Consider the following 26713-nt stretch of genomic DNA (forward strand, 5'->3'; position numbering starts at 1 on the left):
ATACACGGTGGAAGAGGAAAACCTTCGATAAAACGCAGGAAATAAAGAAGAAGATGCTAATGAAAAACAGTGCGATTATCTCAGTGTTGGCAGAAAAATCAAAGGAACAGTATCATGACTTTGCGTTTTCATTAGTTGGAAAACCCAATGTTAATATTCATTTTCAACGTCTGCCTTTCAAGAAAATTCAATTCTTCGTTTCAAAATTCATCTCTCAACTGATGTTAGTATAATTTACAATTAAAATGTTACAGCAATTTGAATTGGATGGGTTACATTGAATCTCATATAAACAGGTGTTATTTAATTCAATCCTTAATTGACGCAATTAATCAGCTTCCAGATAATAATCAACAGCTACAATCCACGCGTGTGTTCAAAGAAACAAAAGGCAGATGTTTTACAAAGGAACGTAAAGAGTGGAGTTGTACAATTTTCAAGAAATTTGTTTACTCATGGTTACTTCAAGTTTTTTCACTTCTCGAGTAAAGTTTCTTTCTTACATTCTCTGAAGTTTGGAATTTGAGCCAACACAGGTATCGAGTCTCTTGGCATCCATAATTTATCATCAGTTGTCTCCCTTGACTTGGAAAATCAATGACTCTAAATAGGATCATTATATCTGTCTCCTGTGCTGCTCGAATAAAAAATTGAGGGATCGAAGATGCGGAGGTGTTCACCATTTCCGAAGAATCTCAGCGATGAAATGGCGCAGAATGGAAATGTTGATAATTATTCGCCGACGATGGAACAGGAACAATGGGATCAGGTTCGCCTGGTGGCTCCTGGAAAACGGGGATACGTCGATGCGCCTTGCGCGGAAACCTTTGACATTTCGAGAGGACGGGTCGAAGTTTCCACCCTCGTGGCCTAGGTGCCCGGTTAAGGTATACCTCGTTTTCCTCAGGCTCATCCGGCCGACACCGTGTATACAATCAAACAAAGACGAAGGCGAACCGAAGAGAAATACGATAACAGTCAAAAAAGTTTCTCTCAGAAAAGAGAGTTTTTTTTTTTTTTTTCAATGAAATCTGGCTGTTTGTAATTGAAAAGTTACGCGGAAATCTTTTGCGGTGCAAAGTAACGAAGGTAGAGGGACGAAAAGGAAACTGGGTCGACGAAAGGCTTCTTCTTTAACGAACGCTCTAATTTACACGTAATCGCGCGATGAACGAAGAAAAGGTCTTCGTGGTTTAACAAGTAAACCGTGGATGTTATTTTGTATTACTCTGTTCAAATACCGTGTATGATTAATTGGAGCGATACTTTATTTATACGAGTTGTGTACTAGCTCTCCCACGCATCTGGCTGGAGTTCTAAAATGGTAGGAGACAGGAAACGTTGAATGACAACCCCTTTCTTTTTTAAATGGAACTTTGTCTAATGAAGTTTTATTCTATTTTAGAGTTATAATTTGGCCCAGTTAGATGGAATACCATATTCTAACTGTGTAGTTAGAAAAGTTATCAGAATATGGAAACACAGTTATGGAAGTTCATAAAAATCTTTAATATCAGAAGAATGTTGAAATGAACATTTACAAGAATTTCACAATAGAACAAAATATTCTGGGAACGTTTTAATGTCAGAGCTAGACCTTTCGACTGTTTAACTTTCTGCTCCATTATTATAAAAGACCCAGCCCCTTAATTAGCGTAACAAGTTCGACCGCGCTTCCAGATTACACGTGTACAGGGTGAAAATGTTCAGTTAGCTACCAAAATGTCATTCACGAGCGAACTTTACCTATCAACCGTCTATTTTTAGTTAAAATAAAGAAGTGATTCGACGTTTGGTAATTAGAACAATGAAATTTTATATGTAACTCAGAAGAAACATAGAAAACTTTTGAACTATGCAGCTTAGTAGAAACAACGGTTGCTAAATATTACAATTAACCGTAGTCGACGAAAAAAGATATCGAGGAATTATTTTTAGACACTGTTCACCGGAACTAAAAGCCCGTAAAGGTTCATCGTACTCTCCAATATATTGACTTTACGATAGAAATTCTGTAAGAGGATTACATTACCCTCGTTACGTGCTATCGTATATACTGCTTTGCATTATCTCCCCTCACAGTTCATTATCATCGAAGTGCATTACGTTGACATTGAGGCGCAATTTTGTAGACTATTCTTGCATGAATACGCCTGGGATAAGTTTAATGAACAAAGTCACTTATGAGAAGAAATGAAATTGAAGTATATTAATAGCGTAACAAGAAAGGTAAATCACTAAAAAGTTGCTAGTTATAATAGTATTTATTTCGTTTAGCTTAAATTAATCATCATTTTTATTAAATAATAATTAAATTCAAATCGGTATTACGGTTCTGATTCCTCTTGGAATTCGTGTATTGACCGATGTGATTAATTTCGTCCGTGTAAATGAATGCCACGGCAAGCCATGTATCCCCGTTGCTAATTACAGTCAGTGATAATTAGAAGTAATGTACACCCTTTAACACAGTACATACGTACGTAATTTAATCGGATTTTGAAATTTGAGAATTTTCAGTTTCAGATATTTGAAATTTCAAAGTCTCCCGCATTTAGAACGATACAAACTCGATTTATCGAATCAGATCGAATACTTGAAATCGGCTATCGATTTCGATCGAGTATCGTACATTTTGAATACTTCAAACGTATACAAATAACTCGAAATATGTAACGTGAAACAATTAAAAGGTAAAAAATCTACTGTAAATGTATTGAAATTCGATCGATCTTATTCTTCAACGTCACCAATTACGTCACATAGATAAAGATGGAGAACAGCGACGAAGCGGTCCTTTCTAACCCCTTAAAATATTGGTACCAAATAACCTGGGTAAATATTAGGTTCTTCTAAATGCTTGTTTATTACTCTCATAAATGGAATTTAGTTTTTATGTTCCATTAAACTGCGTCAAAAGTAACTAAATACATAAATTTATCGATAAAGTAAAATAACAATATTCTTTCGATCTCATAAAATTTCGTTTTTTATTATAATTGCTTAAGTATAAAAACATTGATTTTTTAAGTTTGCAGGTTTAAACAATATAAATAATTACACAGAAGAAGTACGTTGAATTTACGAAAGATCAACATTCATTGATTCGTCTGAATGCATATTAAATAATAACAGAGGATTATGAGGCAACATATATATTACTGTATAAAATCAGAAAGTTTGATGAATGAGAACAGACAATCCCTGCGTCGCTGACAATTCGTGTTTTCGTACAAACGGAAATACGTAGTTGGCAATAGATCTGATGGTTAAATTCTTTGAAGTACTGATCGATGATAGTTACGTTGCGGTCGCGTGTGGCATGCATGCACATACATACCAATTCAGCGACAGATTTCAACAACTCCTCTTGTATCCATGGTTCACTTTGTACAATGGTGTTCACGTATGCACACATACAAATGCGAGCAATCATACGCAACTACCGCGATTATCCCATTGCGAGGTGTCTATCGTTTTTGTCTGGTTAATCCTGATAAAGATAGAGGGAAATATGGAGCAGCTCTTCCTCAATCAGTAAAGCAGATTCAACCAGTTCTGATACGAGTATCGATGCACTTGTTCCCGCGTGCAGTGATCCATTTAACGAGGTAACTAGCCATTTCTAGACCCTTCGAATCCCTCGAAAAAACAATCACCATTTTCAAATTGAACGATGAATCTTATATAAAATGTATGTCATCGATTGGGAATAACATTTAATTTTTCTTATATGTATTGATAGGTGTAATTTATACAGTTTACAGTATTTTATATGTATTTTTAGAGACGGTAGCTGTTACTTTCATTTTTGGTGCAGTTGCAGCCCTGTTGTTTGATCAAGTTTCCTGTTTAACCACGAGAGCGCGCCATCGGCAACTCAATAAAATCCAAAGAGCGCCGGACGGGCGGTGTTCCGCGAAGCGTGATGAGTTTGACAGCTCCCGCGTACTGAACGTTATTCAAAAGTAAAAAATCGATCAAGAGATGAGGCCGAAAAAAAATCCTTAACACGTTTTCCGTATGCATCCACGCGAGACCGTCTAATATGGGAGAATGGTTGGTCATAGAATCATTACGCTGATATTTTTTCTGGCAGGTAAGAAAGGATAATTCGCTCGGCCGTAAGTGCACCTGCGGATCAATGTGATATTACACGTTCAGTCTCTCTTTCTGCGTTTGTATACGTGAACTGTATAAATCGTGCTAAGTACACGATCGTTACGATTCAGGGTCGAGTTATGTAAATTTTAACAAGTATTTTGATTTCTCAAGTGTTCCGTTTCAATTTTGATGTCAATTTTTTTTCTTCTATTCGATGTTAGGCGAAACCAATTGGAGAAAAATGTAATTTATAATTTTGTATGAACGAATAATAATTATACAAAATTTTCTGAATAGGTGTAAAAAATTTTAAAAAATGTTGTATACATGTATTTGTACGAATTTTAAGAATAAATGTATAATGATAAATTAAAAACAACAAGTACTATATAAAAAATAATTTCATATAAAATTTCATTGTAAATTAATTCAATCATTTTATGTTGTTTTCAGCATGGCACGAAGCAGTAACTTTAGTGCCAGTACGCTCGGTGGCTGTAGACCTTGGGCAAAATTTGACTCTGGCATGTGCAGAAGAAGATGCACTGCCACAGTCAGGAGAGTCTGTTGGAATGATGTGGATAAGGGAGGGACGCGAAGATGGACAAATTGAACGTCTAAAGGTTGAGCCTAATGGAGCATTGGAACTTATTAATGTCAGTGCAGATGATGCTGGAAACTATTCATGCACCTTAGATGATGATCATGATGCTGTTAAAACTAGAGTCAATGTACAAGTTAAAAGTAAGTCATCATTTGATTATAACTTTTAGATAGTTGAATATTAATATAATATATGTATTGTGTTTTTAGCTCCTCCTCCAGCTTTGCACAATGTATGGGTAAAACCATCAACAATATTGGCAAATATTCTTTGGGAAGTAGCTGGCACAGGTGGTTATCCTATCATAGATTTCACTGCCGAATATCGTCTTAAACCAAGTGTGGGTGAAGAACCAGAAGACTGGAAGCCTATTGTTCCAACGCACATTCCACCAAATTCTGTAAATTTCCCTTACATCAGATCAGTATTCTGTTATCTGATTAGTTTTGTTAATATGATTAATGATTCTGCAGAGGCAAATTGATGTATATCACTTGGTGCCAAACACGACCTATTCTTTCCGAGTTTGGGCAACAAATCAGCTAGGGAGAGGTGACATTGTTGAGGTTGAAGGTCATACACATCACAGTATCGAAGAACTAGGTACATAATGTGAACTGTATTATTCCATAAGGCAGGATTCTGCATGAAAACAAAATCAATATTTATATACCAATATTGTATAGCTTATTAATTGCGATTCTTTCAGAACTTGCAAGACATCTCTTAGCAGGTGTAGAAAACTTTGACACTCGTGTCTGGGTGGCAGCAGTAGGGATAGTTATGGGTACACTTATGATTCTTGGTATAGGTACTTGTTACCTCCTCTATCGTGAGTGCAAAGTACCCTGTAAGCATTTCCTGGTAACTTTATCTAAAGGCTTTTGCTTCTACTCTTTCTCTTTCATGCTATTTATTTCTGCTGATGAAATTTCTTTTCTTTTATGCAAATGAATTGAAATACAGATATAGAATACCGAATTATAAAAGTGTATGTAAATCGATTATTATCTCAAGAAGATCTGCAGCAGAAACGATAGCATCACTAACCACTTAACTTATCTATGGCCCTGATCTCTAGCTTTCTTTACATCAGCTATTCTCCTTTCAATCAATTTAGTGCTATTCTAATACAGTGCCAATTATCTTTCACTAATATTTCCCTACTGCAAGCGCTCTGCAAATTATTAGTATTTTAATGAATTTTTTAGCGTTTAACTTAAAAAATTTATTAGCATTTAATGAATCTTCTGACAATACCATTTTAACATAATAACACTTTTATAACTTTCGCACTAAACACCTTACAACATAAGGCACTAAAATAATATGTAACATATTTTTACCTTTTCTGTACAGTTTGCCTGTCAGTAGCACCTTTTATGCTCCTAATAGGAATGAAACCTAAAATTTTGAATGAATTTTATTAACCACCAAACTTAATCTATCCATTTACTTTAATTTGTTTCCAATTTTATCAAATATGTTATGTTTAGAATTCACATAAGTTTTGGTGGTTTATATCGAATTTGTTATGCAGAATGATTAGTGTCATGAATATAGAGTATTATGATAGTAATAGAGCATTATGGCCTAGATAACATTATGTGCTATTAGTATGTCTTTGATTATATCAAATATAGTCAAAGACAGCACATATATACATATATTTGCTGGGTAAACAGTGTACCTATCTGTATAAATAAATTTTTAATACATTCCATTAGCTATACTTATGTAAAAATAAATTTCAAATTCGATTTCTGAAAATTTATTATAAAATATTAATGAGCATTTATGGCCTAGCAAAGGATTTGTAAAGGGAGAGGGTAGAAGCTAATATAACTCGTGGCCCAGACCAATGAAGATTAATCTCCGTTCCCGAATTGCAGCGCAGCTGGAGGAGCAGGAAGTGATTGAACTTGTACCCAATATCATTCTGAATCCAGGATTTTTTGATGAAAGAATCGAACATATTCCGCAAGATGAAAATTTCAACAACCAGACTACCACACGTTTGAACAATAACAGCGTTGTGCAACCTATGCGACTTTAGCGATTAAATACTTAGATTTCTGTGGCTAATTTTTATTAACAAGTGGCTTGAGCACAATTTATGTGTCACCTTAAACGTAAGTAACTGGAATTACAAGAGGCCTCGAATCTACCAAAGTATCGCAGAATTTAGAGATCGGGTAAGCGGTGAGGTTGACGATAATCACCGCTAAAACTGAGATTTGTTTTTGTTTATAGTCAGAAAAATTGAGAAATGCATCATACATTTTGAGTGTTCGAATGAAGTAAAACTTTTCACTTACAATGTAAAGTGTTCAAAGCATATGTAAGACTCTGTTAGGTTTTGTGAAAAAAACGGAGTAGAACATTTTTGAAGATGTTTACAAGGAAGTTCTAACATTGAAAATCCGATATTATTGCTCATTAATCGAGCTTAAAGGTGAAGAACTCCTGTAAGCTAAAGAAATATTCTTAGTAAGACTGTAATTCTAAGAACAAACAAAACGAAATTTCCGTGAAATTAAAGTTCGTACGGTGTTAATATAAGTGGCATACTTTGCTCTTACATTCTGCATGAACATGACAATGTTTTTACAATTATTTTTAATCATTATTACTGCATACAAGTGAAATCTTAAGGGACGACAATATCATGCAGAAAGTAAGATTATCGCAAATTCACATAATCGGATTAAACAGATTTTGTCAGACGCGAGGTATGATAAAGGCTTGCTTACTGCCGTTTTAAGGTGTGCAGAAGTCGTTGGTACGAAAGTTCCTTTTTTTTTTGCGTCTTTACAAAGATTTTTTTTTTATTATTTATTGTTATAAGAATTTATTTGTTTTTGTTTTTAGAGAATATGTTGGTAATGTTTTTCTTCCAAAGAATTTAAGATTAGTGAACAATGCACGATATACTCTTTCTGGAGAAAAATCCTGTGAATCAGAGAGTGTACAGTGTAAAAACCATGGTACTCTAATTGAAAAGTAATTCTACTATGTTAGCATTATTTATAATAATATTATATTCTTCGTACTTTTAACTTTGCATGCAATCATTCAATTAATATGTAATGCTTCAACATGCTTTTGCACCACCTTAATAACAAATGCAATATTTACCGCTACAGAATTATTATAAAAAATACTATAAAATCAAATTTTATCAAAAAGAAAATTTTAACAAGCGCGAGATAGCACAATTTTTTTAACAATAAGTTTCAGTGTGTGAACTTTTTAAAAAAGTAAACAAAAAAAAAAAAGAATCCATTAATAATCTTCGTGATATTCAGCGAATAAGAATTATTCCTGGGCATCATACACTTCAGTTCAATTCATTGCATTCAGATTAGCAGTAAATGTAGGATAAAGTAGAATAAGTTAAAATATTTTGGATATCATCTTTGATAGAATCAAGTTTGATAATGAATTGTTGAAACAAATCTTTTCCCAGATATTCATTTTCTATGATAATGAATATTATCATCTCATTGAAATTGCATAAAATGAAATTCAACTTAGTCAATCAATAAGGTTGATGATTTTGATAAAAGCTCTTCCTGTACAAATACATAATTATTTTCCACAATTTACAAGTAGTATCATATCAGAATTTGTCATTGTGAAAAATATCTTATTATAGTAGCGAGTGCTTAGTGTTGAGGCTTTTCTTCATTAAAAATACGGTATTATTTTTATTCTTTACCTAAAGCTCTCAGGAAAGATCAAACGATATGTTCTTTTGTTGTTATTCAGATTTTTTTCTTTTTTTGTTTTAAATTAATCTCTATTAAAGCTCTCCAAGTGACAAATATAGAACTGGTTGTGGAAATTGATTCTCGTATTAGTCTTTCATCTGTTATTAGTGAAGTTCATATTGTGAGAAACATAATACCTTAATGACTCTACTTAAAACAATTGTATAAGTTAATATCTTGCTTTTGTCAATATAAAGAAAGTGACAAAAAGCAATTTGGTGCACGCAGGTTGTATAAATATTGGTTGTGCGTTGTTACATTGAAGCTTTATGATCTGTTCCTCCCTTTAGCATGATAAATTATAGGGGTGAACAGACTCAGTTCGGCTTCGTACTATGCACTCTGTGTTGTGAATGGTATATATACGCGCTAATGAAAAATAATAATACGATAATAACAATAATGATAACGATATAAATATATATATATATATTTATATAGCCGAGGCATCGTAATATTTTAGCTATAAGCAAAGACAATTTTTTATATAAATAATAATATTGCTGAAATGCAGTGATGAATATTTATCTACATATTCATATAGATAATTTTGTGCTATGATATCGAGCTTCAAGAGTGATCTAGTAGATTTGCCCATTAAGAATCTTTGATGTAGAATATCATATTTCTTCTTTCTTTCAGAAGAGTCGTGTAGTACATTCTTTCATTCAGAGACTGTATAAAGACATCATTTTGATAAATTTTAACAATGCAAAATTTTTAAATATTAATAATACATAGAACAATTGTATTCATTTTCTATACAAAAAGAATCTTAAGTTTAAAAAATTCAGCAATAATCTATTCAATACTTCAAGACACGACCCTTCATATCTCATGCACATTCAAATAAAATATGATCACTTGTTTCTGCTGACTTACATAACAATAGATATATTGTAATTTAAATGTTTAACTGTCTCTATCAAAGCTATCTGGTGAAGGCATAGGTTTTACATTTAGTGGCATTAACAACATGGTGAAACCTGATAAGAAAAAAAAAAGTATAAATGTTACTTGGAATATAAAATGAGAAATTATTCTTATAATTGCTGGCTGCTATGAGAGCTAACAATGAAGCTAAGTCATCTGAGTTTAGAATTCTGCCATTGCATATTATAGAAGATCTGCATATCTACCTATGCAACATAGGATGTTTATAAAATCACCTTCATTATATTAGGAATACAATCAATAAAATAATATCATTAAAGCCAAGAATAAATGATAAGATAATAATTATAATTTTCTTTTTGAAGGATAAATAGTATTTTTTTAACATTATGAATAATATGTTCTTCTTAATTAGGTACTTCAGATTGATATTAAAATCAAAAATACGTTGCTAAGTTTAATTTTATCTAACAAATTTTTTACCTTTGTATACCAAGAAATGAATCAGATTGTATACCAGTGTTAAATAGATATATTTTTATGAGGTAGATTACAATAACATAAACCTAGTAATTATGGCAGATATTTTGTTTATATTCCACATTATATAAATTCAACAAAATTAATAACTTTTTCAAGTAGTTTCGTTTCCCATTTATGATCATGCATTTTTGGATAACAAACGCTATTAAGCACCACATGTGCATAGCATTTATCATTATACCTCTGTAGTCAAATGTATTTCATTAATATATTTACTTCACATAGCACATGTGAAACATAAATTAAGTAAAGCACAGTACCATAGAATAGTATAATGGTTGCTGGTGGCACCATGAATCGTCCCTAACATACATATTGCTTGCCGATGACATACCAGAATAAAAAGAAGTTTAATGTGGTTTTTACAAAAAGCTTCAAGTTAGTTGTGCTTTTTTCCAAAAAGCCTCTTTTTCAATTTCTCCTCTGAGACTTTGCATAAATATCTGTATTTACAAGTGAGAACAATTGTAAATACTAAATATTTCTTTACTTTTTGTAAAAACTACACATCTGTCATGTCATTACCTATTAGATTAATAACATTAGTTTAACAACCTTACATTAAGTAATGGTAAAGGAGATTTATAATGGTAATTCCAGAAATAATGTTATAGAGAATAAGTATTAATCTTTACATTAGTTTTTGTATTAAGTTATACTGTGTTGTGTTACACATATAGTAACCAAAGTATTTTTGGTGATTTCTTTACATAAATTATTTGTTTTATAAAAATGAAAAAACAAAAACATACATAGCAAGCAACATTTGTATATAATGTACGCATTGTCGTTTTATTTCCGTATTTTGTATAAACTGTTGTATATGCACGCTTGATTAATTTACTTTATTTATGTCATATACATTTATATATATATATATTTGTCACATTATTATTATTATTATTATTATTGTTTAAAAACTGATAATACTCCATGTCCATATAGTGTTGAGCACTATTTTAAAATCAGTGTTATCTTAATTTTAAACTTGGAGTATGGACTCATTCCATTGCTATTACACATGGTTGTAATATTTAGAAAAATGTTTTCCTAATACTAACATGTTCATAGTTTATTTTATAAGCTATGAACAATGCACATTCCATCACGTACAAATCCTGTATTAAAAAAGAAAAACTATAAAAATGTAATATGCTTGATTTAAAAGTTGTTTAAGTATTTTTGTGGAAAAAAAAAAATAAAGAAAGTCAAGGTTGTGCTTGAATATCTGATACTATCATTAGTTAGATATTAGCTTTCATACTACAGTTAAAAAGAAAAAAAAAACAAATATTAGTTACATATCAGACAAAATATAGCAGATCAATTTATTCATCTCTAACACTTAAATACTAATTACAATCATTAAAGGTACATTGTAGTAACTAGTACACCCTATTCGATTTTTCTTATAGAGTTCTGATTTGTTTGAAAGAAACGTACTTTATAATATTAACTTCATAAAAATACTTTTGATATTAAATAATGTTCATTATTAAATTGCAATCGGAAAAACATAAATATTTAAGTACATTTTTTCACATCATTCATTAACTGTAGTATTATTCACATTTTTATTGTATTAGTGTATCAGTATACATGACCAGCATACTTAAAAATGTGTGTACTATGTGTAGTTCTAATTCTACATTTTTATCACAATGGTTGTCACAATGGTTGTCACTATAATCATCATATTTCACATAAGAAATCATACAGATTTATTTATAAAACTCATTAAAAATATTGATACAATAAATAATCATTCATAAAAGATGACTGTCTTTTATTGTAATTAATCAGTGTTGTTTGATTGTGTTAAAAGAAGTGTTTTCTCAATCTCTGAACATAATTTTCTTATATCATTGGGTGCAGCATATTCTGCTGCTAAAATAGCATTTGCCACTGCTATTGTTTCATGAACAGTCCTTGCTTTCACCCAAACCCTTCCATTCATACCAGCTGCTACTTCAAATGCTTGACTTTGTGCAAGTGTCTTGAACAATGGAGATTTATGATTCAATATCTTTCGAATGAGACTCAAGGAACATGTAAAGAGCATGCCCTCATTACTCAAAACACCCAAGTCCTTTTCTTTGCCATGAGAGTCTACGCATACAAGCTCTGGTTCCATATCTTTACTAGCAACCAAAAGTTTTGCAAACACAATGTCTCCAACTTGAATATCAGGACGGTTCTTCTTAGTAGCTCCTTCAAATGCAAGATACGAGAGTGATGCTTGATCGCTGGCTCCTATGTCTACTTTAAATATATCACCTCCCTTCTGTGTTACTATCCCAATTACATTCTCTCCACGATTTGGTATGTAACTGCAAATCATATTTTGAATGTTTTATTATTTAAAATACTATTATCTTACTTGATGAAATTCAATTACCGTTTCTGATAACTATCTACATAATATACAGCTGGTTGCGTTTTCCTCAGTATCCCTGCTTTATATGCAAACACTGTATCGGCTTCGCGACGAAGACCGGGTCCTAAGACAATTGTTTCCTTTTTGTTAATAGTTGCAATATCTTTTACAGCATCACCAGGCATCACTATATCTCCTACGGTAACTTCCATTTTTCTTTACAAGTTAAGAATTCCTATTTTGCATTAAAATATGATCTTGATAGAGGTTATAAACATATAGCATTTGTTAAAATTGTTTATTGTCAAGTACTCATAAAAAAAATTATACAGAAACAACTTTACTACTTTCGAATAGAATTACTTTATGTATTAAATATTTACAAATAGTATAATTTTATAATTTCATTATGTTGCATCACATGTGTTTTCTACCAAGTATTTTCTGCTAATCTCGCGCCCTTATTTCAAAGAAAAGCGCATGCGCAATGCACCTTGCATAAATTGATGCAACAATTAAGGTAATGTTTATTGTTCGAACATTAACTTAATAATCGAATAAATCAGGTGACTTTTATGTCTGATATTTCAAATATCAAATTAAATTAAATGTTCTTCTTTTCGCATCAGTACTAATCAGGAATAATAATTAATTACAGGGCAATGCAACTTTCTTGGTTCTACGCTCGTGGAAACAATGGCGCCACCATACAGTAAGTTTCGAGGCTGCCGCGTGAAACTGTAACGCCACAGAAATCGCGGTGCTCGTTGTTTTTTTTCAGTGATCGATTTCATTTTGCAATAACTCGGGAAATCGACATTTCTCTGGATGGCACAACAAGATTGTCACTACTATTACTAATGCTAAGGTAATATTTTACAGTATTATAAAACATATAGCCGTGAAATTTGCGCAGCATTCGCCGGATCGATAATTGATTTGGGTGTATTATATTCTAACCTACCTTCCTGTTCCCTTTTGAGTTATTACTTTGATCGTGACATATTATTAATTAATTCGTTACAATTCAGTTCAGATTTGTATGATGCTTAAAAAGATTATTATAGTTTATCTTGTAATTGCTGTAATGGAAATCTTTATTTAGGTTTTTAAATGTGGCCACTATGTCTATTATTACTTACTGTCATTCATTGTTAGCATATTTATTAATCTTTAATTGCCTATAGAAATGTTCTTTTATTTCTTGTACCTGTACAACTATAGAAAAAATATTGATAACATTTATTTAAACTTCCTATTTCTTCATAGACTATAATTCAAGTAAAATATTAATACTGTGATATAACATATGTGATGAAACTTATTTAATTAATGAACCCATATTATGTAAATTATATAAAGTAATAGTATATCATATGTTTGTTTACAATAATAATATTAACAAAAGATATTTGTATTTTATATTGCAGGTATAATACAAAATGTATAATGGAATTGGATTACAAACACCACGTGGTTCTGGAACTAATGGACATGTCCAAAGAAATTGGGCAATTATACGCAAAGCAAAGGATAAAGTCACCTATAAAACTGATGAAGGAAAATTGGATCAGCTGAATAAACAACCTAACAAAGAAATCCTAGATCATGTTAGAAAAAGAAAAGTCGAAGTAAAATGTGCAGAATTAGCAGATATTTTAGAAGAACAGGGGTAGGTATTTTTATACTAATGAATCATACAACAGAGAATTTAAAAATGAAGAATAAAATAGTTTTCTTAAAAAGAAGTTCAAAAATGACATATGTAATAAATGTGTAGCTTTATTGACTCCTTGAACCCAATACTAAATTAGATTTTAAACTTCAATTGGATTTAGCTTACCTTTGGCTTCAATGTATATCTCTGGTGTATATTTCTTAGCCAATGTACTTTCTATGGACAGATAATTAATAAAATTAATATTTGCCAGGATTTTTGTATTGTATTAATATTTGGATTTTACTTTACAGGTTTACAAGTGAGGAGGTAACAAAAAAAGTAGAATCATACAGATCCATGTTAATGGGAACAGATACTAAACCAGTAATATCTAGGGATGAATTTGGCCGTGTAAAGTAAGTACAGTCTTTATTTATTTTACTCTTAATGTTACATTTCTGCATTTATACATGATATTACAAATTATATATTGAAATTCTGCTAAAATAAATAAACAGAGAATCCATGTTTGAGAGGAAGTATGTTGTATGCGATATAAGACAGCCACTTTCTGTAACCTGTTTGTATATTTTATTAAAAATCTCATTGGTCACACGAGTATAAACATATAAAAGATCTTATCTTTAGGCAGAAACATTGCCAGAAAACAGTTTCAATTTTTCTTAAGCTTTTCTCTCTTCAAACTTTGAAAACCTTAGGATCTCTTATGTACATTCTACAAAATTGTGTGCGTCTCTAAGATCCCTTGAAAATCTGAAGATCGTGATCGCGAGAGCCCTCGGGGCAAGAGCCCAATAGTTACTCTACTGGAAGCTCGTGTAAATGCAATCTTCGAGCACTTGCACCCCCTCGTCGAGGCTCAGGTTCCCGCTAAACCCAATATTATTGGAGGGTGGAGACGTTCGCGTTCCCTCGAGCCGGCTTTCAGTGATATTACGCCGACGATATCGACGTACCCCATAGCGCCGGCGCCACCCACGAAAAGGGAGAGTCGAAGGGTGTACAGAAAGAGAAGAGAAACAGCTATATATCCATCGGGACGAGGGGAGAGGGAGAGTTTGTTCCAGCATCTCTCACTCGACTTTTCCGCCTCAGTGCGAGGATGGACCGGCGTTGCGACGCTCCGCGTCGTCGACTCTCGACGTATATCCACGAATCGTCGACGAATAAAAAGGAATTTAAAAAAGGGAACATGTAACGATCTCGTGATACGTTCGATAAGAAAATCACAAAAGTCTTCCATTAGCGTGTAGTCCATCGATATTAGTATATTCAATTAAGTGTTAAGTCGTCGCGTTTAAGTGTAACTATAAGGTACGTAAATATAATTTGAAAAAGAAGAGATTAATACGTGCTCGAGTAAATAATAATTTCATAATTATTGAAATTTCATCCGCCAAGAAACGCAAGTAATAAAGCTCGCAAGATAGGGAGAAGACAATCCCCACGTGTCTCTAATTGATTGAGAAAGGGATCAAAAAGTTGACAAAGAATCTAAATTATATTCCAGATAATCCATGTGTCTCCGAGTCGATCAGTCGACGATAATTAATTTAGAAATACCAAAATCTCGTCGTACGACGATGGTGTGCCTGATCCGAAGTCTTCCTTAGTCTAAGCTGAAATACAACCACGATATACTCTTATATTCTTACACTAAAATATACAATCTATAATACTGTACAAAGCACAAAAGAGAAGATCTACGAAGAACAGTCCGGAGGTTGATGGAGCAATTCCAACTAGAAATGAAGTAAGAAGGGATGATTTAGGGAGAAGCTCGTTTCAGCGTTGATTACTCTGGGGGGAAGCAATCGATCAAGCGACACGACGAAAAAAAAAAAAAAAATTATTCAACGACTACCAGAGAAAGAGAAGAAAAAAAAAAAAATCCAACGGGACATAGGAAAGCTGACGTTTGTCGTCATTGTCACCGGATGATTGTTCTTGCCAGGAGCTTTGAATAGAAGAGCAACGGTGCTGCTGTAATCGTGGGAGGAAGCCATTACCTGTGCCTCCACCCTCCGAAACTATCAAAGCCTCCCTCGAAAAGGGGATTAAGCTGCATCGGAAGTACTTGCAGAGCGTGGCCCGACCGGCAGAGCTCCTTAGCGTAAATTAGCGGCCGATCGTCCTTAATGCTCATCTAATTACCGGTCGTTAATTATTCAGACCCTACGGGATTGATGGTCTAGGAAATTGGATGTTGAACGAAATGAAACGATTTAATGACAACGACACCGGAAGCTATCGTGGATCTTCGTTGTAGACACGCTGTGTCTCGCTTGATGAATAACAAATGTAAAAAACAAAGGTTTCAAGGGATTAAACAACGTTGTGCCTCGTAGCAGAGAAGAGAATTTACAGGGGAAACAAGTTCAAGAGGATCCACGACGCGATTATTAGTTTAAGAGGATCAGAGGAGCGAGAGGGATTCAGTTGGCTGTTTATACTCGAGGAATGACCATGTCCGTAACGGTGTCTCCGTCGAAGCCAGCACGTGGACGCGGTCCAGCCGACGGTCGCGCCTTCTTCGAGACCCTGTGGCGTGGAAATTTCTTCTTGGATCGACAGAAGGTCGCGAAGAGATCCAGGAAGAGGAAGTTACAAGCTGCGAATGGAAAGAAGCGTGCACAATTGCAGATGCGACAACATTGTTGCTGTTGTCAACGTATACAACTGCATCTACTCGCCGGACGGCGAAGCAATATACGCTCCGTCGTCAGGTGATTTTATATTTTATTTGCATATTCAAAAATTAGATTTCTCTGATTACAGGGATATTTAATATCTCTAATCGGTATCTGTATCTACTCCTGTTTAACTCTCTTCAAGGCTTAACAATAATTACAAAATAATTATATTGCCAATGGAGATGTCAAATTAATATCAAGTTACAGCAGAACAAAGATTTTATTTCAAATAAAAATTGAAACGCTCACTTCTATTCTTGAGGTATATAAAGAGTATGTCTTGCTCAGTCTTAATAGAAGAAGCAACCTAGAGATGCCATAAAAACTATTCATTGATCCTATTTATGTAACTAGTTGTAATAGCTTTGAACATTAATACAGATAGTAGTTGGCTAGAAAATGTTAAAGGAAAGTCCAGCTTTAATAGAGGATGAATAAAAAGAACGGAGGGTGAAAAGAGATTAAAAAGGCAAACAGCTTTTCTCTTCACACTGGGAATGACTCATACTGTTGACTCCCTAATCCCTTATGAAAGGGAAACATTTTCGTGTAAACAATTGTTACCCTTTGACACGCTGTGAACATTCAAATTAAGATTCTTAGAATTTCTAAAAGCCAAAAGATCTAATTATTAGATTCACAATATGTTGAAGATAAAATTAGCTGAATAGAATTTTCGGTAAATTTAACAGAACAGAGTGAAAGCGTGTTAAAGGGTAATCAAAAAGAGGGGGTAGAGAAAAAAAAAAAATCATTTTCCCGGTTAAGCTGAGCTGGGGGGTGAGCAGCCAGCGAGCGGTTGGCTGCTGAATTCGAGCGTGTAGCGGGCGAGTGGCGCGAAAGGGATAGCAGAAAAGAGAACAGCTGGATTGTATTGATCCGCGCTCGAGCGTTGGCGTAGGGGTGGCTCGACCGACCCCGGCCTCGCTTGGTACTTTTCACGTCGTGGGGCAGAAGAGGGGTCTCCTCGTATAGAGCCTCTCTGCTGTTATGTCACTACCTTGCCGCATTGTCCGGACGTTTTCATCGACGTTCATCGCGACAACTCCGAGGAGCACAATCTCCATCAACCCTTTATTTCTCATATCTTTTGCTGCTAGCTCGATGGATCGCCGTGAAACCCGCTAAGTTCTTTCGCGCGCGACGATGACGGTGAAAATCTCGACGCGGTACGAATTCTCCTTCCCTTTCTTATTCGAACCATCGAGTGATATTGTAAAATATCAAAATGGGTTAACGGTGCTCCCTCCACCATTTCAAGTGTGTTTATTTATACTCGTAGCTCTGTGTCGTGTTAAATGTGTCTCTTGCTCCACTGGTCACGTGTTTCTATGTGCGAACTTGATCCACGGGGTCATTGTGATTACATATGGTATCCCTCGTTGAAAACATTCGTGGCATCAGTTGCTTTTACTCTTCTTAAATCAGTGTATTTAATTTCAATTGGGACTACAGCGTTTATGTATTCTTTCAGCGTTCGAGAGACACATCAGATTGCCGAGGCGCAACAAGAGAAAAATGCCAAGCTACGAGAGGCATTCGGCATATCGGAGTTCTTCGTGGAAGGAAGTAGCCTAGATCCGGAAAGACACGCGCGCGAAGCGGAGGCAAGAGCGGCGGCTAGCAAAGTGTACGACCTGGTTCGAACACCAAGTCCAGTACCAAACACGACCTCCGCCTCCCCGGAGAAAAAGAAGAGAAAACGATCCGGTAGCGCTATCAAGAAGAAAAAGGGAAAGAAGCACAAGAAGGAAAGGTAAAGGACAACGTAATGGTGCACGGGTCAGTGGAGGCTGGATTCTGTGTTCCAATGATTGTGAAAACTTACGATAATTGTATATATATTGTTACATTGTGCTGTGGTATAATTGGATAACAACACTGTATACTATGGCGTAGCAGTAGTATTACTACAGCATACTATATAGTATAGTAGGAATAAAATAGTAGTCAATATTTGTTATATTATAGTGCAATGTTATAATATATGTACACTTATAAGGTGGCTTAATTGTTAAGTAAAAATTACATTTATTTGCAGAAATAACGAACATGAATCCAGGTTCCAAGACCGAACAAACATCCCCCTGTAGTAGTTCCTCTCCTCCCCCGGTTAATTATTCATTTACCGCAAATCCACACTCGTTCATTTGCTTACTACACACCTCTTGTCAGATACTGACTCATGACTCACCTACTATTTCATGTCCCATACACCTTTCTCTGTTTCAAACAGAACTGAGGAGGACTGAGTGCCTACCCAGTAGGCTCAGTAGGTAAGTGTGGTCGTCGCGTCTACTTTCAAAAAAAAGAAAAAAACACTCTTGAGAAAATGATATTATACTCTGTATTGAGAAATGAAAAAAAAAAAAAAGATAATCGAGTCCATTCGTTGCATTATGTTTAGGTATTTTGTCTCACAGGCGCAAATCAGAGGTAAATGTTTGCTATACTCCAATTCGTGTAACATCAGTATAATAAATTATAATATATGTTTGGATTCAATGATGATGGTGTAAGGAATATGCGTAATGGGCAAACATTTACTTGATGTACAATTTTCAATATCGCGGTTTCTTTATTTCTAATTAAAATAACGTTTAATCTGACGCGTAAATCATGCATTTCTATCTTTGTTGTTGTTATCGATAAAGCTTGTTGTTAATGTCATCTCTCTATTTTTTTCTGACAAGTCCGTCCCTATCGATGGTTATCAAGGTAATGCTAATCCCATATTATATCAATACTCCTCATATTTTGTATACTTGTCTTTTGTAAAATTTTTGAAAGATTTGGTTTCTGCATATGTATAAATAATCTTAGATAGTAGAGTAACAATGATTGGAAAGAAGTATGATAAACCAAATCTTTCAAATGAGTGATTATGTAGTCGGTTTGTTAGCTATAGCCCAATATTGTGACTTTCACCTGTATATGTATCGTTGTATTTATATTTTTTATTACTTAATTCACTTGGGATTGCGGTGAAATAAAATCAGTTTTATTTATTCTTTTATTTTTTATATATTGACAAGTAAACTGTTAACATGCTGCATTTCCTCTCTCTCTCTCTCTCTCTATATATATATACATATATAAATAAGTTAGTTTCCATTTTATTTTTCTTTCAATTCAATACCTTATCCAGATGCTGAAATAGTTCAGTGCAAAATTCCGTCGGAATACACGCGTTCTGAATTCTTAATTTTTCAAATTTGTTCGTTACTTTGATCGAAAAGCAGGTAGCTTGTATCATTAGAATAAAGTATTTGTTTCACACACGGATACATTGTACTACAGCTTTCTTTATTGTCAGCACAAGGTATGCACTTGTCGACAGGAAGACGCCCACTGCAAGAATTAATAAATAAATATTATTTAAAAAAGAAAAAAAATAAGAATACAAATAAACAAACAAAATTATGATTGCATTCAGTGAAACTTTTATTAATGACAAATGAATTCCTTAGGTCGGAATCGCCAAAGGCTAGCAAGAAAAAAGAAAAATCTAAAAAGAAGAAAAAGGAAAAGAAACACAAGAAGACTGAGGCTAGTTCCTCTGATAGTGATTCTAGTGAAGCGTCAGATGATAGCAGGTAATAATATAATTTAAAAGTAACTTCTTTTATAAGTATTCATGTGTTTATTAATATAATGTAATTGTATGTTGCATAGTTCTTCTGAAACAGAATCAAAGAAGAAAAAGAAAAAGAAGAAGAAGAAGTCTAAAGCTGAGGCAAAAGAAAAGCACGAGGTAGGAGAAACAAATACGAAGGAAACGGATATAAAATTTCTCTCTTCCTCTCTCTCTATCTTTCTATACATACATATACATATTTATAAATCTCTATATTCATATATACCTTAGCACGTGAAGCAGGTGCATGCGACATTCTACTTTTACGTTCATTTTATCCCTTCCCCTAATTAGTTTGTTAATTAAAACATTGGATTATCAAATATTTGTGTTGCTGCCTAACTTTGAATAAGCATGATTCATTGCTTGTTTCTGTAAAGATTTTCATCTGATTTTCAAAAAAAAAAAAGAAAAAAAAATTAACAGTCATTATTTCAAAAGTGTAAATCTCAGTATTGTTTGTAATTATCAGCGCCATTTGACAGGATATATTCCCTGAGTGAGTACCAGATATGCCGCTAATCAATGTAATAAATAATTTGTGATTTTTCTATTCGTACGAATTTTGCGATTGTTGTTGCCTTTTCACTCGTTTTGTGTCGAGCACCATCACATTTTGCGAGATAATAATAAATAGGAGACTGCTTGTTCTTTGATACAGGTGCAATGCAAAGTATATTAACGGCATACAATGTTCACCTACTTCTGATTTTTATTTTCTCTATCAGTACACAAACTTTTAGTCTAAACATTACATACATATCATGTATATTTGTATTAGAGCAAATGAGCAGACTCCAAAAAGTCTTAATAATTGCAATCTCTCTCTCTTTTTTTTTAATCCTACTAACAAATACATATGCATGATCGGTGTTCGTTAGATAATGGTGTTTAATTTAATAATCTGTACTATTCTTCTTCTAGAAGAAGAAAGTAGCTGTCAAGAGGAAGCATCAGTCATCTGAGAGTTCGACGGACAGGTATATTTATAAAGATAATCACTTTCAAAATTCATGTCCAGAATTAGAATCTTAAATAACATATACATAAATTGTTTAGCTCGTCAGAAAGGCCAAGGAAGTCTATGAAACATGACAAAGCCGTGGAAAAGACAAAGAACGACGAAACAGTAAATGTAACAAAAGAGTCTCGCTCGAATCGTTCTCCAAAGAAGCAAGAAAAGGGTAGAAATGAAACTCCGCCAATCAAAAAGAAAGATTCTCCCATCAAGAAGATTGTTCCAGAGAAGAGGGATAAGTCACCAGTCGTTGTGCACAAGAGTCCTCCACCACGGCGTCATAGATCACCGTCGAGAAGTAGAATCGACAGAGGAAGATCTCCTAGAAGATACTCAAGATCGCGACGAGTTAGTCCTTCGCCTAGGAGAAGAAGGATTTCAAGATCTCCTAGAAGATATAACAGATACTCTGTATCCAGAAGCAGGAGTCGGTCAAGGTACGATCGCTACGGGTCGCGACGCAGACCATCACCTGTTCCCTGGCGTCGTAGGTCTGATTCGCGAAGGAGATCAAGATCACCCAGAAGGCAAAGGGACAGACGAGAAAGATCTAGAGAACGTCGTAGAAGTCGCAGCAGGACTAGAAGTAGATCTAGACGATCCACCTTGAGCTATTCTCCGGTAAGGAAGAATCCAGAACGGTATAAACAGATATCGGAGGAGAAGAAGAAGCGTGACGAGAAGAAGAATCGCGATGGTAGTAAACGAAAGTCTCGCTCTAGCTCTAGAACGAGGAAATTGAGAACAATTACTCCCAGGGTCAGGCTACGATCTTCCAGCGAAGATGAAACCGACATGGCGGACGACGAGCCGAAACCCGAAGACGAAGAGAAGATAAAAGAGTTACATACTTTGAAACGTTTACAGAGTGGATTAGCCGCGAAGGCTCGAGAATCCATTGGTAAGAAGGCAATAAATCCTATTAAAGTTAAGGAAGAGAAGAAAGATGACAATATCCTTGATATAGCTTTACCAAATGAACCACCGAAAATGGTACAAAACGCAATTGGTCCTGCTGAAGAAAAGTCTAAGTCAAAATCACCTGTCTCGTCTCACCTACCTGCTATTCAGTCTCCAGTGTCGAGCAGATCGCCGTCACCCGCGTTACCGTTAACACGAGAAGAGGCAGCTATAAAAATACGGTCCCCTAGTGAATCACCTCCTCCCATGTCCCAGGTGTCGAATAAAGTAGCCTCAAGGTCTCCAAGTGTGGCAGCCGAAGCGAATCATCAGGAATCATCACCGAGTACTCCTAAGAAAAAGTCTCCGCTTATTTTAGCGTTATGGTTGTACGGTTCGTGGAAATGTTCGTCGCAAGGCAAATCACCACCGCACTCGCCACCTCCGGCAATAGCTGACAAAGACGCAACGATAAAACTGCGTTCTCCGAGCGAATCACCGCCTCCTCCTCTATCGAACAACGTGAACAAGTCTAAGCAAGGATCTGCATCTCCATCCACTTCAAAGAAGAATTCACCTGTTTCCAAGAAACATTCTTCAAGAGATAAATCCTACTCTAGATCGCCTTCCAGAGTGCACACAAGGTCGACGTCTGCGGAGAAAAGGTCTCCCAGATCGCCTAGACATCGTTCGAGGTCAATCTCCAGAGAGAAGAAATCACGTTCCCCATCGAGAAGCAAGAAGTCTGTATCTCCTAGGCATAAATCTTCTGTCTCACCTTCGAGATCCAAGAAATCACCAAAATCACCGACAAGATCAAAGAGATTAACCAGATCGAGGTCTTCTTCGGAGTCGAAAAACTCCCGTTCGAGGTCGCCCTCGCGTTCGAAAAAGTCTCCTTCTCGTTCTCCAGAGAAGTCAAGGTCCAGAAGTAGGACCAGGTCGTTATCGAAAAGGTCCAGGAGTCGTTCGTTGTCGAAAAAGTCGAGGAGTAGGTCGTTGTCGAAGAAATCACGAAGTCGGTCGTTGTCGAAAAAATCTAGAAGTCGGTCATTATCGAAGAAGTCGAGGAGCCGATCACGGTCATTGTCTAGGATATCACGGGATAAAGAAAAGAGAAGTCGCTCTAGAAGCAGTTCACGTTCTTCTTTAAGGTAAATTATATTTTAATAATAATTAGTAACATGTTATGATTATTGTTGTAATATTTATTGTTCCTGTTCACAGTTCAAGGCATAGTCGTAGAAGTTTCTCTAGCTCATCGAGATCATCAAGCAGTGTTTCTAGCAGGTCTTCTCGTTCAACCTCCAGCAGTTCAGCCTCGAGTAGGTCACGTTCTCCGTCGATACCACGACGTCATGGTTCACCTAGTTTCTTAGATAGACGTCGTATTACAAGGTAGGTGTTAAGGTGAACACCCTCGTAGCAACAGATTTTACAGAGCACCAAGCCAAATTTTGTAAGACCACTGCATCGACCGTAGAGATGTCTACCTTTTCCAAACCTTTATTTTTATCTTCGTATTTATTTGCATTTTTTATTTTGTTTCTCGCTATTGATTCATTTTGAAAAAATTGTCGTAAGAACAAGCAAAGCGATGGTATCCGATAAGTACATAAGGTTTAAATTGTATGATTAAACTAATGCCATTTTGTATTGTGTCCTACAGGGACAGATCGAGGGACAGGCATAGAAGATAAAGTTACGGCTTGGCACAGATGTTTCTTTTATTTTCCTACGATTATATAATGTAGTAGTAAAAATGCATACCGGATTTCATTTTCATACAAGCAAATGACAGATACAAATGAATAGTTTAATAATTATTGAATAAGCGTGATTATGAGTCGTGTCGTTTTATTATAGTCTCGTAAATAGTATGAAACATTATTATTAAATAATTTTTAACGATATAACATCAAGTAATTTTCTAAGGGATTATTTTTAGACACTAATGAAAATTTCTACTCTGTAAACAATAAGTTCGATAATTACGTTTCGTTTTCTAGAGTAAACGTGTGTATTTACTCAATTCTTATCGATAATACGAATCGTATTTCGTCAAACAAGTATATTTATGTTTGTATGATTTTTCTTTCGTATTTTTTTTTTTTTCGTTTTGTTTCTCATTTTTATCTAAATTGCTTATAAATAATCTACAGATATCATGTAGATGTAGCATGCGTGTATTTTCCTTATAAATTATTGTAAATTATACATTTACAGTAGAAGTTTTCTTTTATTTTATGTCACAAAATAAAATGTATTTACCGCTATAAAGCAAGCCTCTTTCTTTAGTTCAAGATTTCTTTCATTGTGTTTTGTGAATCATTTTTGATCCACTATCTTCCTTGATCAAACTTCCACCAAGGTAAGTGACACATTTTTATTTTGCATGGTATTTTATTTTATTGCATTGCATGGTTTAGTTTGCTATTTCCTTTCTGTAATTACAGTATACGTTGAATCATACATTTTGATGTTAATTTGGACATAGTAATTATTTCTGATTAATATATACATTTACCTGAATTTGAAGAAATGTTTCATTGTATATACAATTTTATACAATATTGACAGTTATTCATTTTAGCGCCAGGAAGCGACCAATTCCATATCACCGACCGACTCCGACACCACCCTCGTCACCGAGTAGTTCAGAAAGCAGCAGACATAGTAATTGGTCAAGTCCAAGTCATCAATCAAGTTGTTTCCCAAGTCGGAGTCCATCGTACACGCGTTGAAGCGATCAACTGGATCCCTGAAAGACACTCGACGTTCCTTTTTATGTATCAGATTTGGAATGGTATGGATCATGGAAGTCTCTTTCACGCTTTTTCTAACACTGTTGCATAATACAAATCACGTTTATTAACAAGAAAGTTTTACCTATTTTCTGATATCAAAAAATATGATTTCAAGATACTAAGAGAAGAAACGCCATTCTAAGTTTGATGCATGATCTTTAAGTATTTGTAAATTCTTAATAGGCATTTACACATTTGATCTCATGACTTAATAATACTCATTGGTGGTGATTCATCATAATGCCATCAGTCTCAGTATTAGTTTATTTCATTATTTTAATTTCAGTTTTAATTTAATCAGGTGATCAAAGCTAGTGATTTCAATGTAACTACAGTGCAATGATCCTGTTAATTGTTAGGGCAAATTTATTAATCTGAAAATAGAAAAAGTCGATTTCTATTTATTATTTATTATTTAATTTAATGTAATTGAATGAGATTTTAATAATAGGAATATAATATTTTGCGATATGATCGTTTTTAAAAAAAAAAAGGATATATGTGGATTATGTTGTGTCACAACTTTGAGAATTTTAAGTCTCCATATAAAGACATTTTTCGTAGACTTACTTACATCTAAGTATTTAAGCAATAAGGAGGCAATGATGATTATAAAACATCATAAACTATGTTGATTGCAGCTTCTTAAGATCTCACGTTATTATTCAATAGCTATTCCATTATTTAAAAGTTCATTTAATACTACACAAGTAGTGCTACATTTGCATGATTGTTTAATCATGTGATTGTTTGTTATACAAACACCAGCTAGTCAAATTCTAGACATTCCATTGATAATTAAACATACTAGACTATTTTATTTATAATTGATATTTATTATTTTTATAATTGACATTTTAGTGCAATCTTCTACATCTGTTCCTTTTGTACATAGATATTATTGTGCATAATGAAACCTAGCACTTTGCTCATTTGCTTTTCATTCTACATACTCAATATTTAAAGAATTGTATATTTATTTAAATGTTTAATTATTTATTTATTTATTTATTGTCACAACTTACTAGTCATTTATCAAGCAAAGAAAAAGTATAAAAGTGATAAACTTTTGAACTTTCTTTTACTTGCAATACTCAATTTATCTGAACACTAGTCAAAAATGTTTTTTTCTTGGCTATAAGGCCAGGCAGCGTACCAAAAGACATAATTAGACTAGTCTTGATTATTCAAAGTTAAGTCTTGAAAATGTATGTATAGGGTTTAAAGTCATATTTGAAAAGTCTACGTTGTTTATAATTAGATAGACAAAACTACATAGAATTAGCTCTTGCATAATGACTGACTCAGTTTTATTAAGAAGTTGTCAAGTGTTATGGTGTTGCAATACTGGTTCTTCATTGATGCATATCTATTGAATAAAAATGTTCTCATCTCAATATACCTGTTTTATAAAATTAGTAAATTTAAAGAATGTTATTTTAACATTTCACTAACAGTTTTTCTATAGTACCATAATCTTTTAACGAAGCATGAAATGAAATTCACGAGTATGCAAAAGTGAAACTTGTTAAACTTTGTCCACCATGGCTTTTGACATTAATATTTATTATTCATAATTTACAGCCATCGAATGTTACCATCGTTGATATGAAAAAAATTCTGATTATATCTGTAATATACTCTGTATTGTTGTTGTGTGATTAAATTAAAAAGCTTAAAAC

General features: G+C 34.0%; 4 protein-coding genes and 1 long non-coding RNA gene across 14 annotated transcripts in view; 2 read left to right on the forward strand and 3 right to left on the reverse strand.

The window, feature by feature from the left end:
- The window catches only part of LOC114873181 (protein retinal degeneration B), a 23967-nt gene extending 20540 nt beyond the window's left edge, over positions 1–3427 (reverse strand). The window contains exon 1 of the mRNA XM_029181223.2: positions 3341–3427. The gene's annotated coding sequence lies outside the window, so the exon portion shown is untranslated. The remainder of the gene's footprint in view (positions 1–3340) is intronic.
- The window catches only part of LOC114873186 (neuronal cell adhesion molecule), a 13612-nt gene extending 2469 nt beyond the window's left edge, over positions 1–11143 (forward strand). The window contains exons 1-7 of one of the 5 annotated variants that reach the window (XM_029181243.2): positions 3519–3611; positions 3788–4099; positions 4558–4848; positions 4918–5108; positions 5182–5311; positions 5418–5558; positions 6601–11143. In XM_029181243.2, the coding sequence (XP_029037076.1) occupies positions 4057–4099; positions 4558–4848; positions 4918–5108; positions 5182–5311; positions 5418–5558; positions 6601–6764 (960 nt within the window). In that variant the 5' untranslated portion in view covers positions 3519–3611; positions 3788–4056 and the 3' untranslated portion in view covers positions 6765–11143. Of the gene's footprint in view, positions 1–3518; positions 3612–3787; positions 4100–4557; positions 4849–4917; positions 5109–5181; positions 5312–5417; positions 5559–6600 lie in introns of those variants that run through there. The other 4 variants (XM_029181244.2, XM_029181248.2, XM_029181246.2 and 1 more) reach the window with 4 other exon arrangements.
- Positions 11144–11232: 89 nt separating this feature from the next.
- On the reverse strand, positions 11233–12869 carry LOC114873187 (exosome complex component RRP40). 2 transcript variants are annotated; one of them, XM_029181250.1, is made up of 3 exons: positions 12679–12869; positions 12317–12530; positions 11233–12248 (listed from the first exon to the last, which is right to left on the reverse strand). In XM_029181250.1, the coding sequence occupies exons 2-3, from the start codon at positions 12505–12507 to the stop codon at positions 11714–11716; spliced, it is 726 nt and encodes a 241-aa protein (XP_029037083.1). In that variant the 5' UTR covers positions 12508–12530; positions 12679–12869; the 3' UTR covers positions 11233–11713. The 2 variants fall into 2 exon arrangements, with proteins under 2 accessions (XP_029037083.1, XP_029037082.1); XM_029181249.1 differs by having other exon boundaries at positions 12317–12869.
- A 160-nt stretch (positions 12870–13029) lies between these two features.
- Positions 13030–26712, forward strand: LOC114873183 (serine/arginine repetitive matrix protein 2). Of its 5 annotated transcripts, none has more exons than XM_029181231.2 (10): positions 13030–13163; positions 13726–13967; positions 14267–14371; positions 18144–18425; positions 20140–20265; positions 20345–20423; positions 21231–21286; positions 21366–23378; positions 23452–23622; positions 24818–26712. In XM_029181231.2, the coding sequence occupies exons 2-10, from the start codon at positions 13738–13740 to the stop codon at positions 24966–24968; spliced, it is 3213 nt and encodes a 1070-aa protein (XP_029037064.2). In that variant the 5' UTR covers positions 13030–13163; positions 13726–13737; the 3' UTR covers positions 24969–26712. The 5 variants fall into 5 exon arrangements, with proteins under 5 accessions (XP_029037064.2, XP_029037066.2, XP_029037065.2 ...); XM_029181233.2 differs by lacking the exon at positions 24818–26712 and adding an exon at positions 23894–24476 and having other exon boundaries at positions 13032–13163; XM_029181232.2 differs by lacking the exons at positions 13030–13163; positions 13726–13967; positions 14267–14371 and adding an exon at positions 14399–16702.
- Positions 24077–24841, reverse strand: LOC114873192. The gene is made up of 2 exons (XR_003788895.2): positions 24752–24841; positions 24077–24668 (listed from the first exon to the last, which is right to left on the reverse strand). It is a non-coding gene; the product is annotated as an uncharacterized LOC114873192 (long non-coding RNA).
- Position 26713: the final 1 nt, after the last annotated feature.

Source organism: Osmia bicornis, chromosome 12 (genome assembly GCF_907164935.1).
Source record: "Osmia bicornis bicornis chromosome 12, iOsmBic2.1, whole genome shotgun sequence".
Classification (NCBI taxonomy): domain Eukaryota; kingdom Metazoa; phylum Arthropoda; class Insecta; order Hymenoptera; family Megachilidae; genus Osmia; species Osmia bicornis.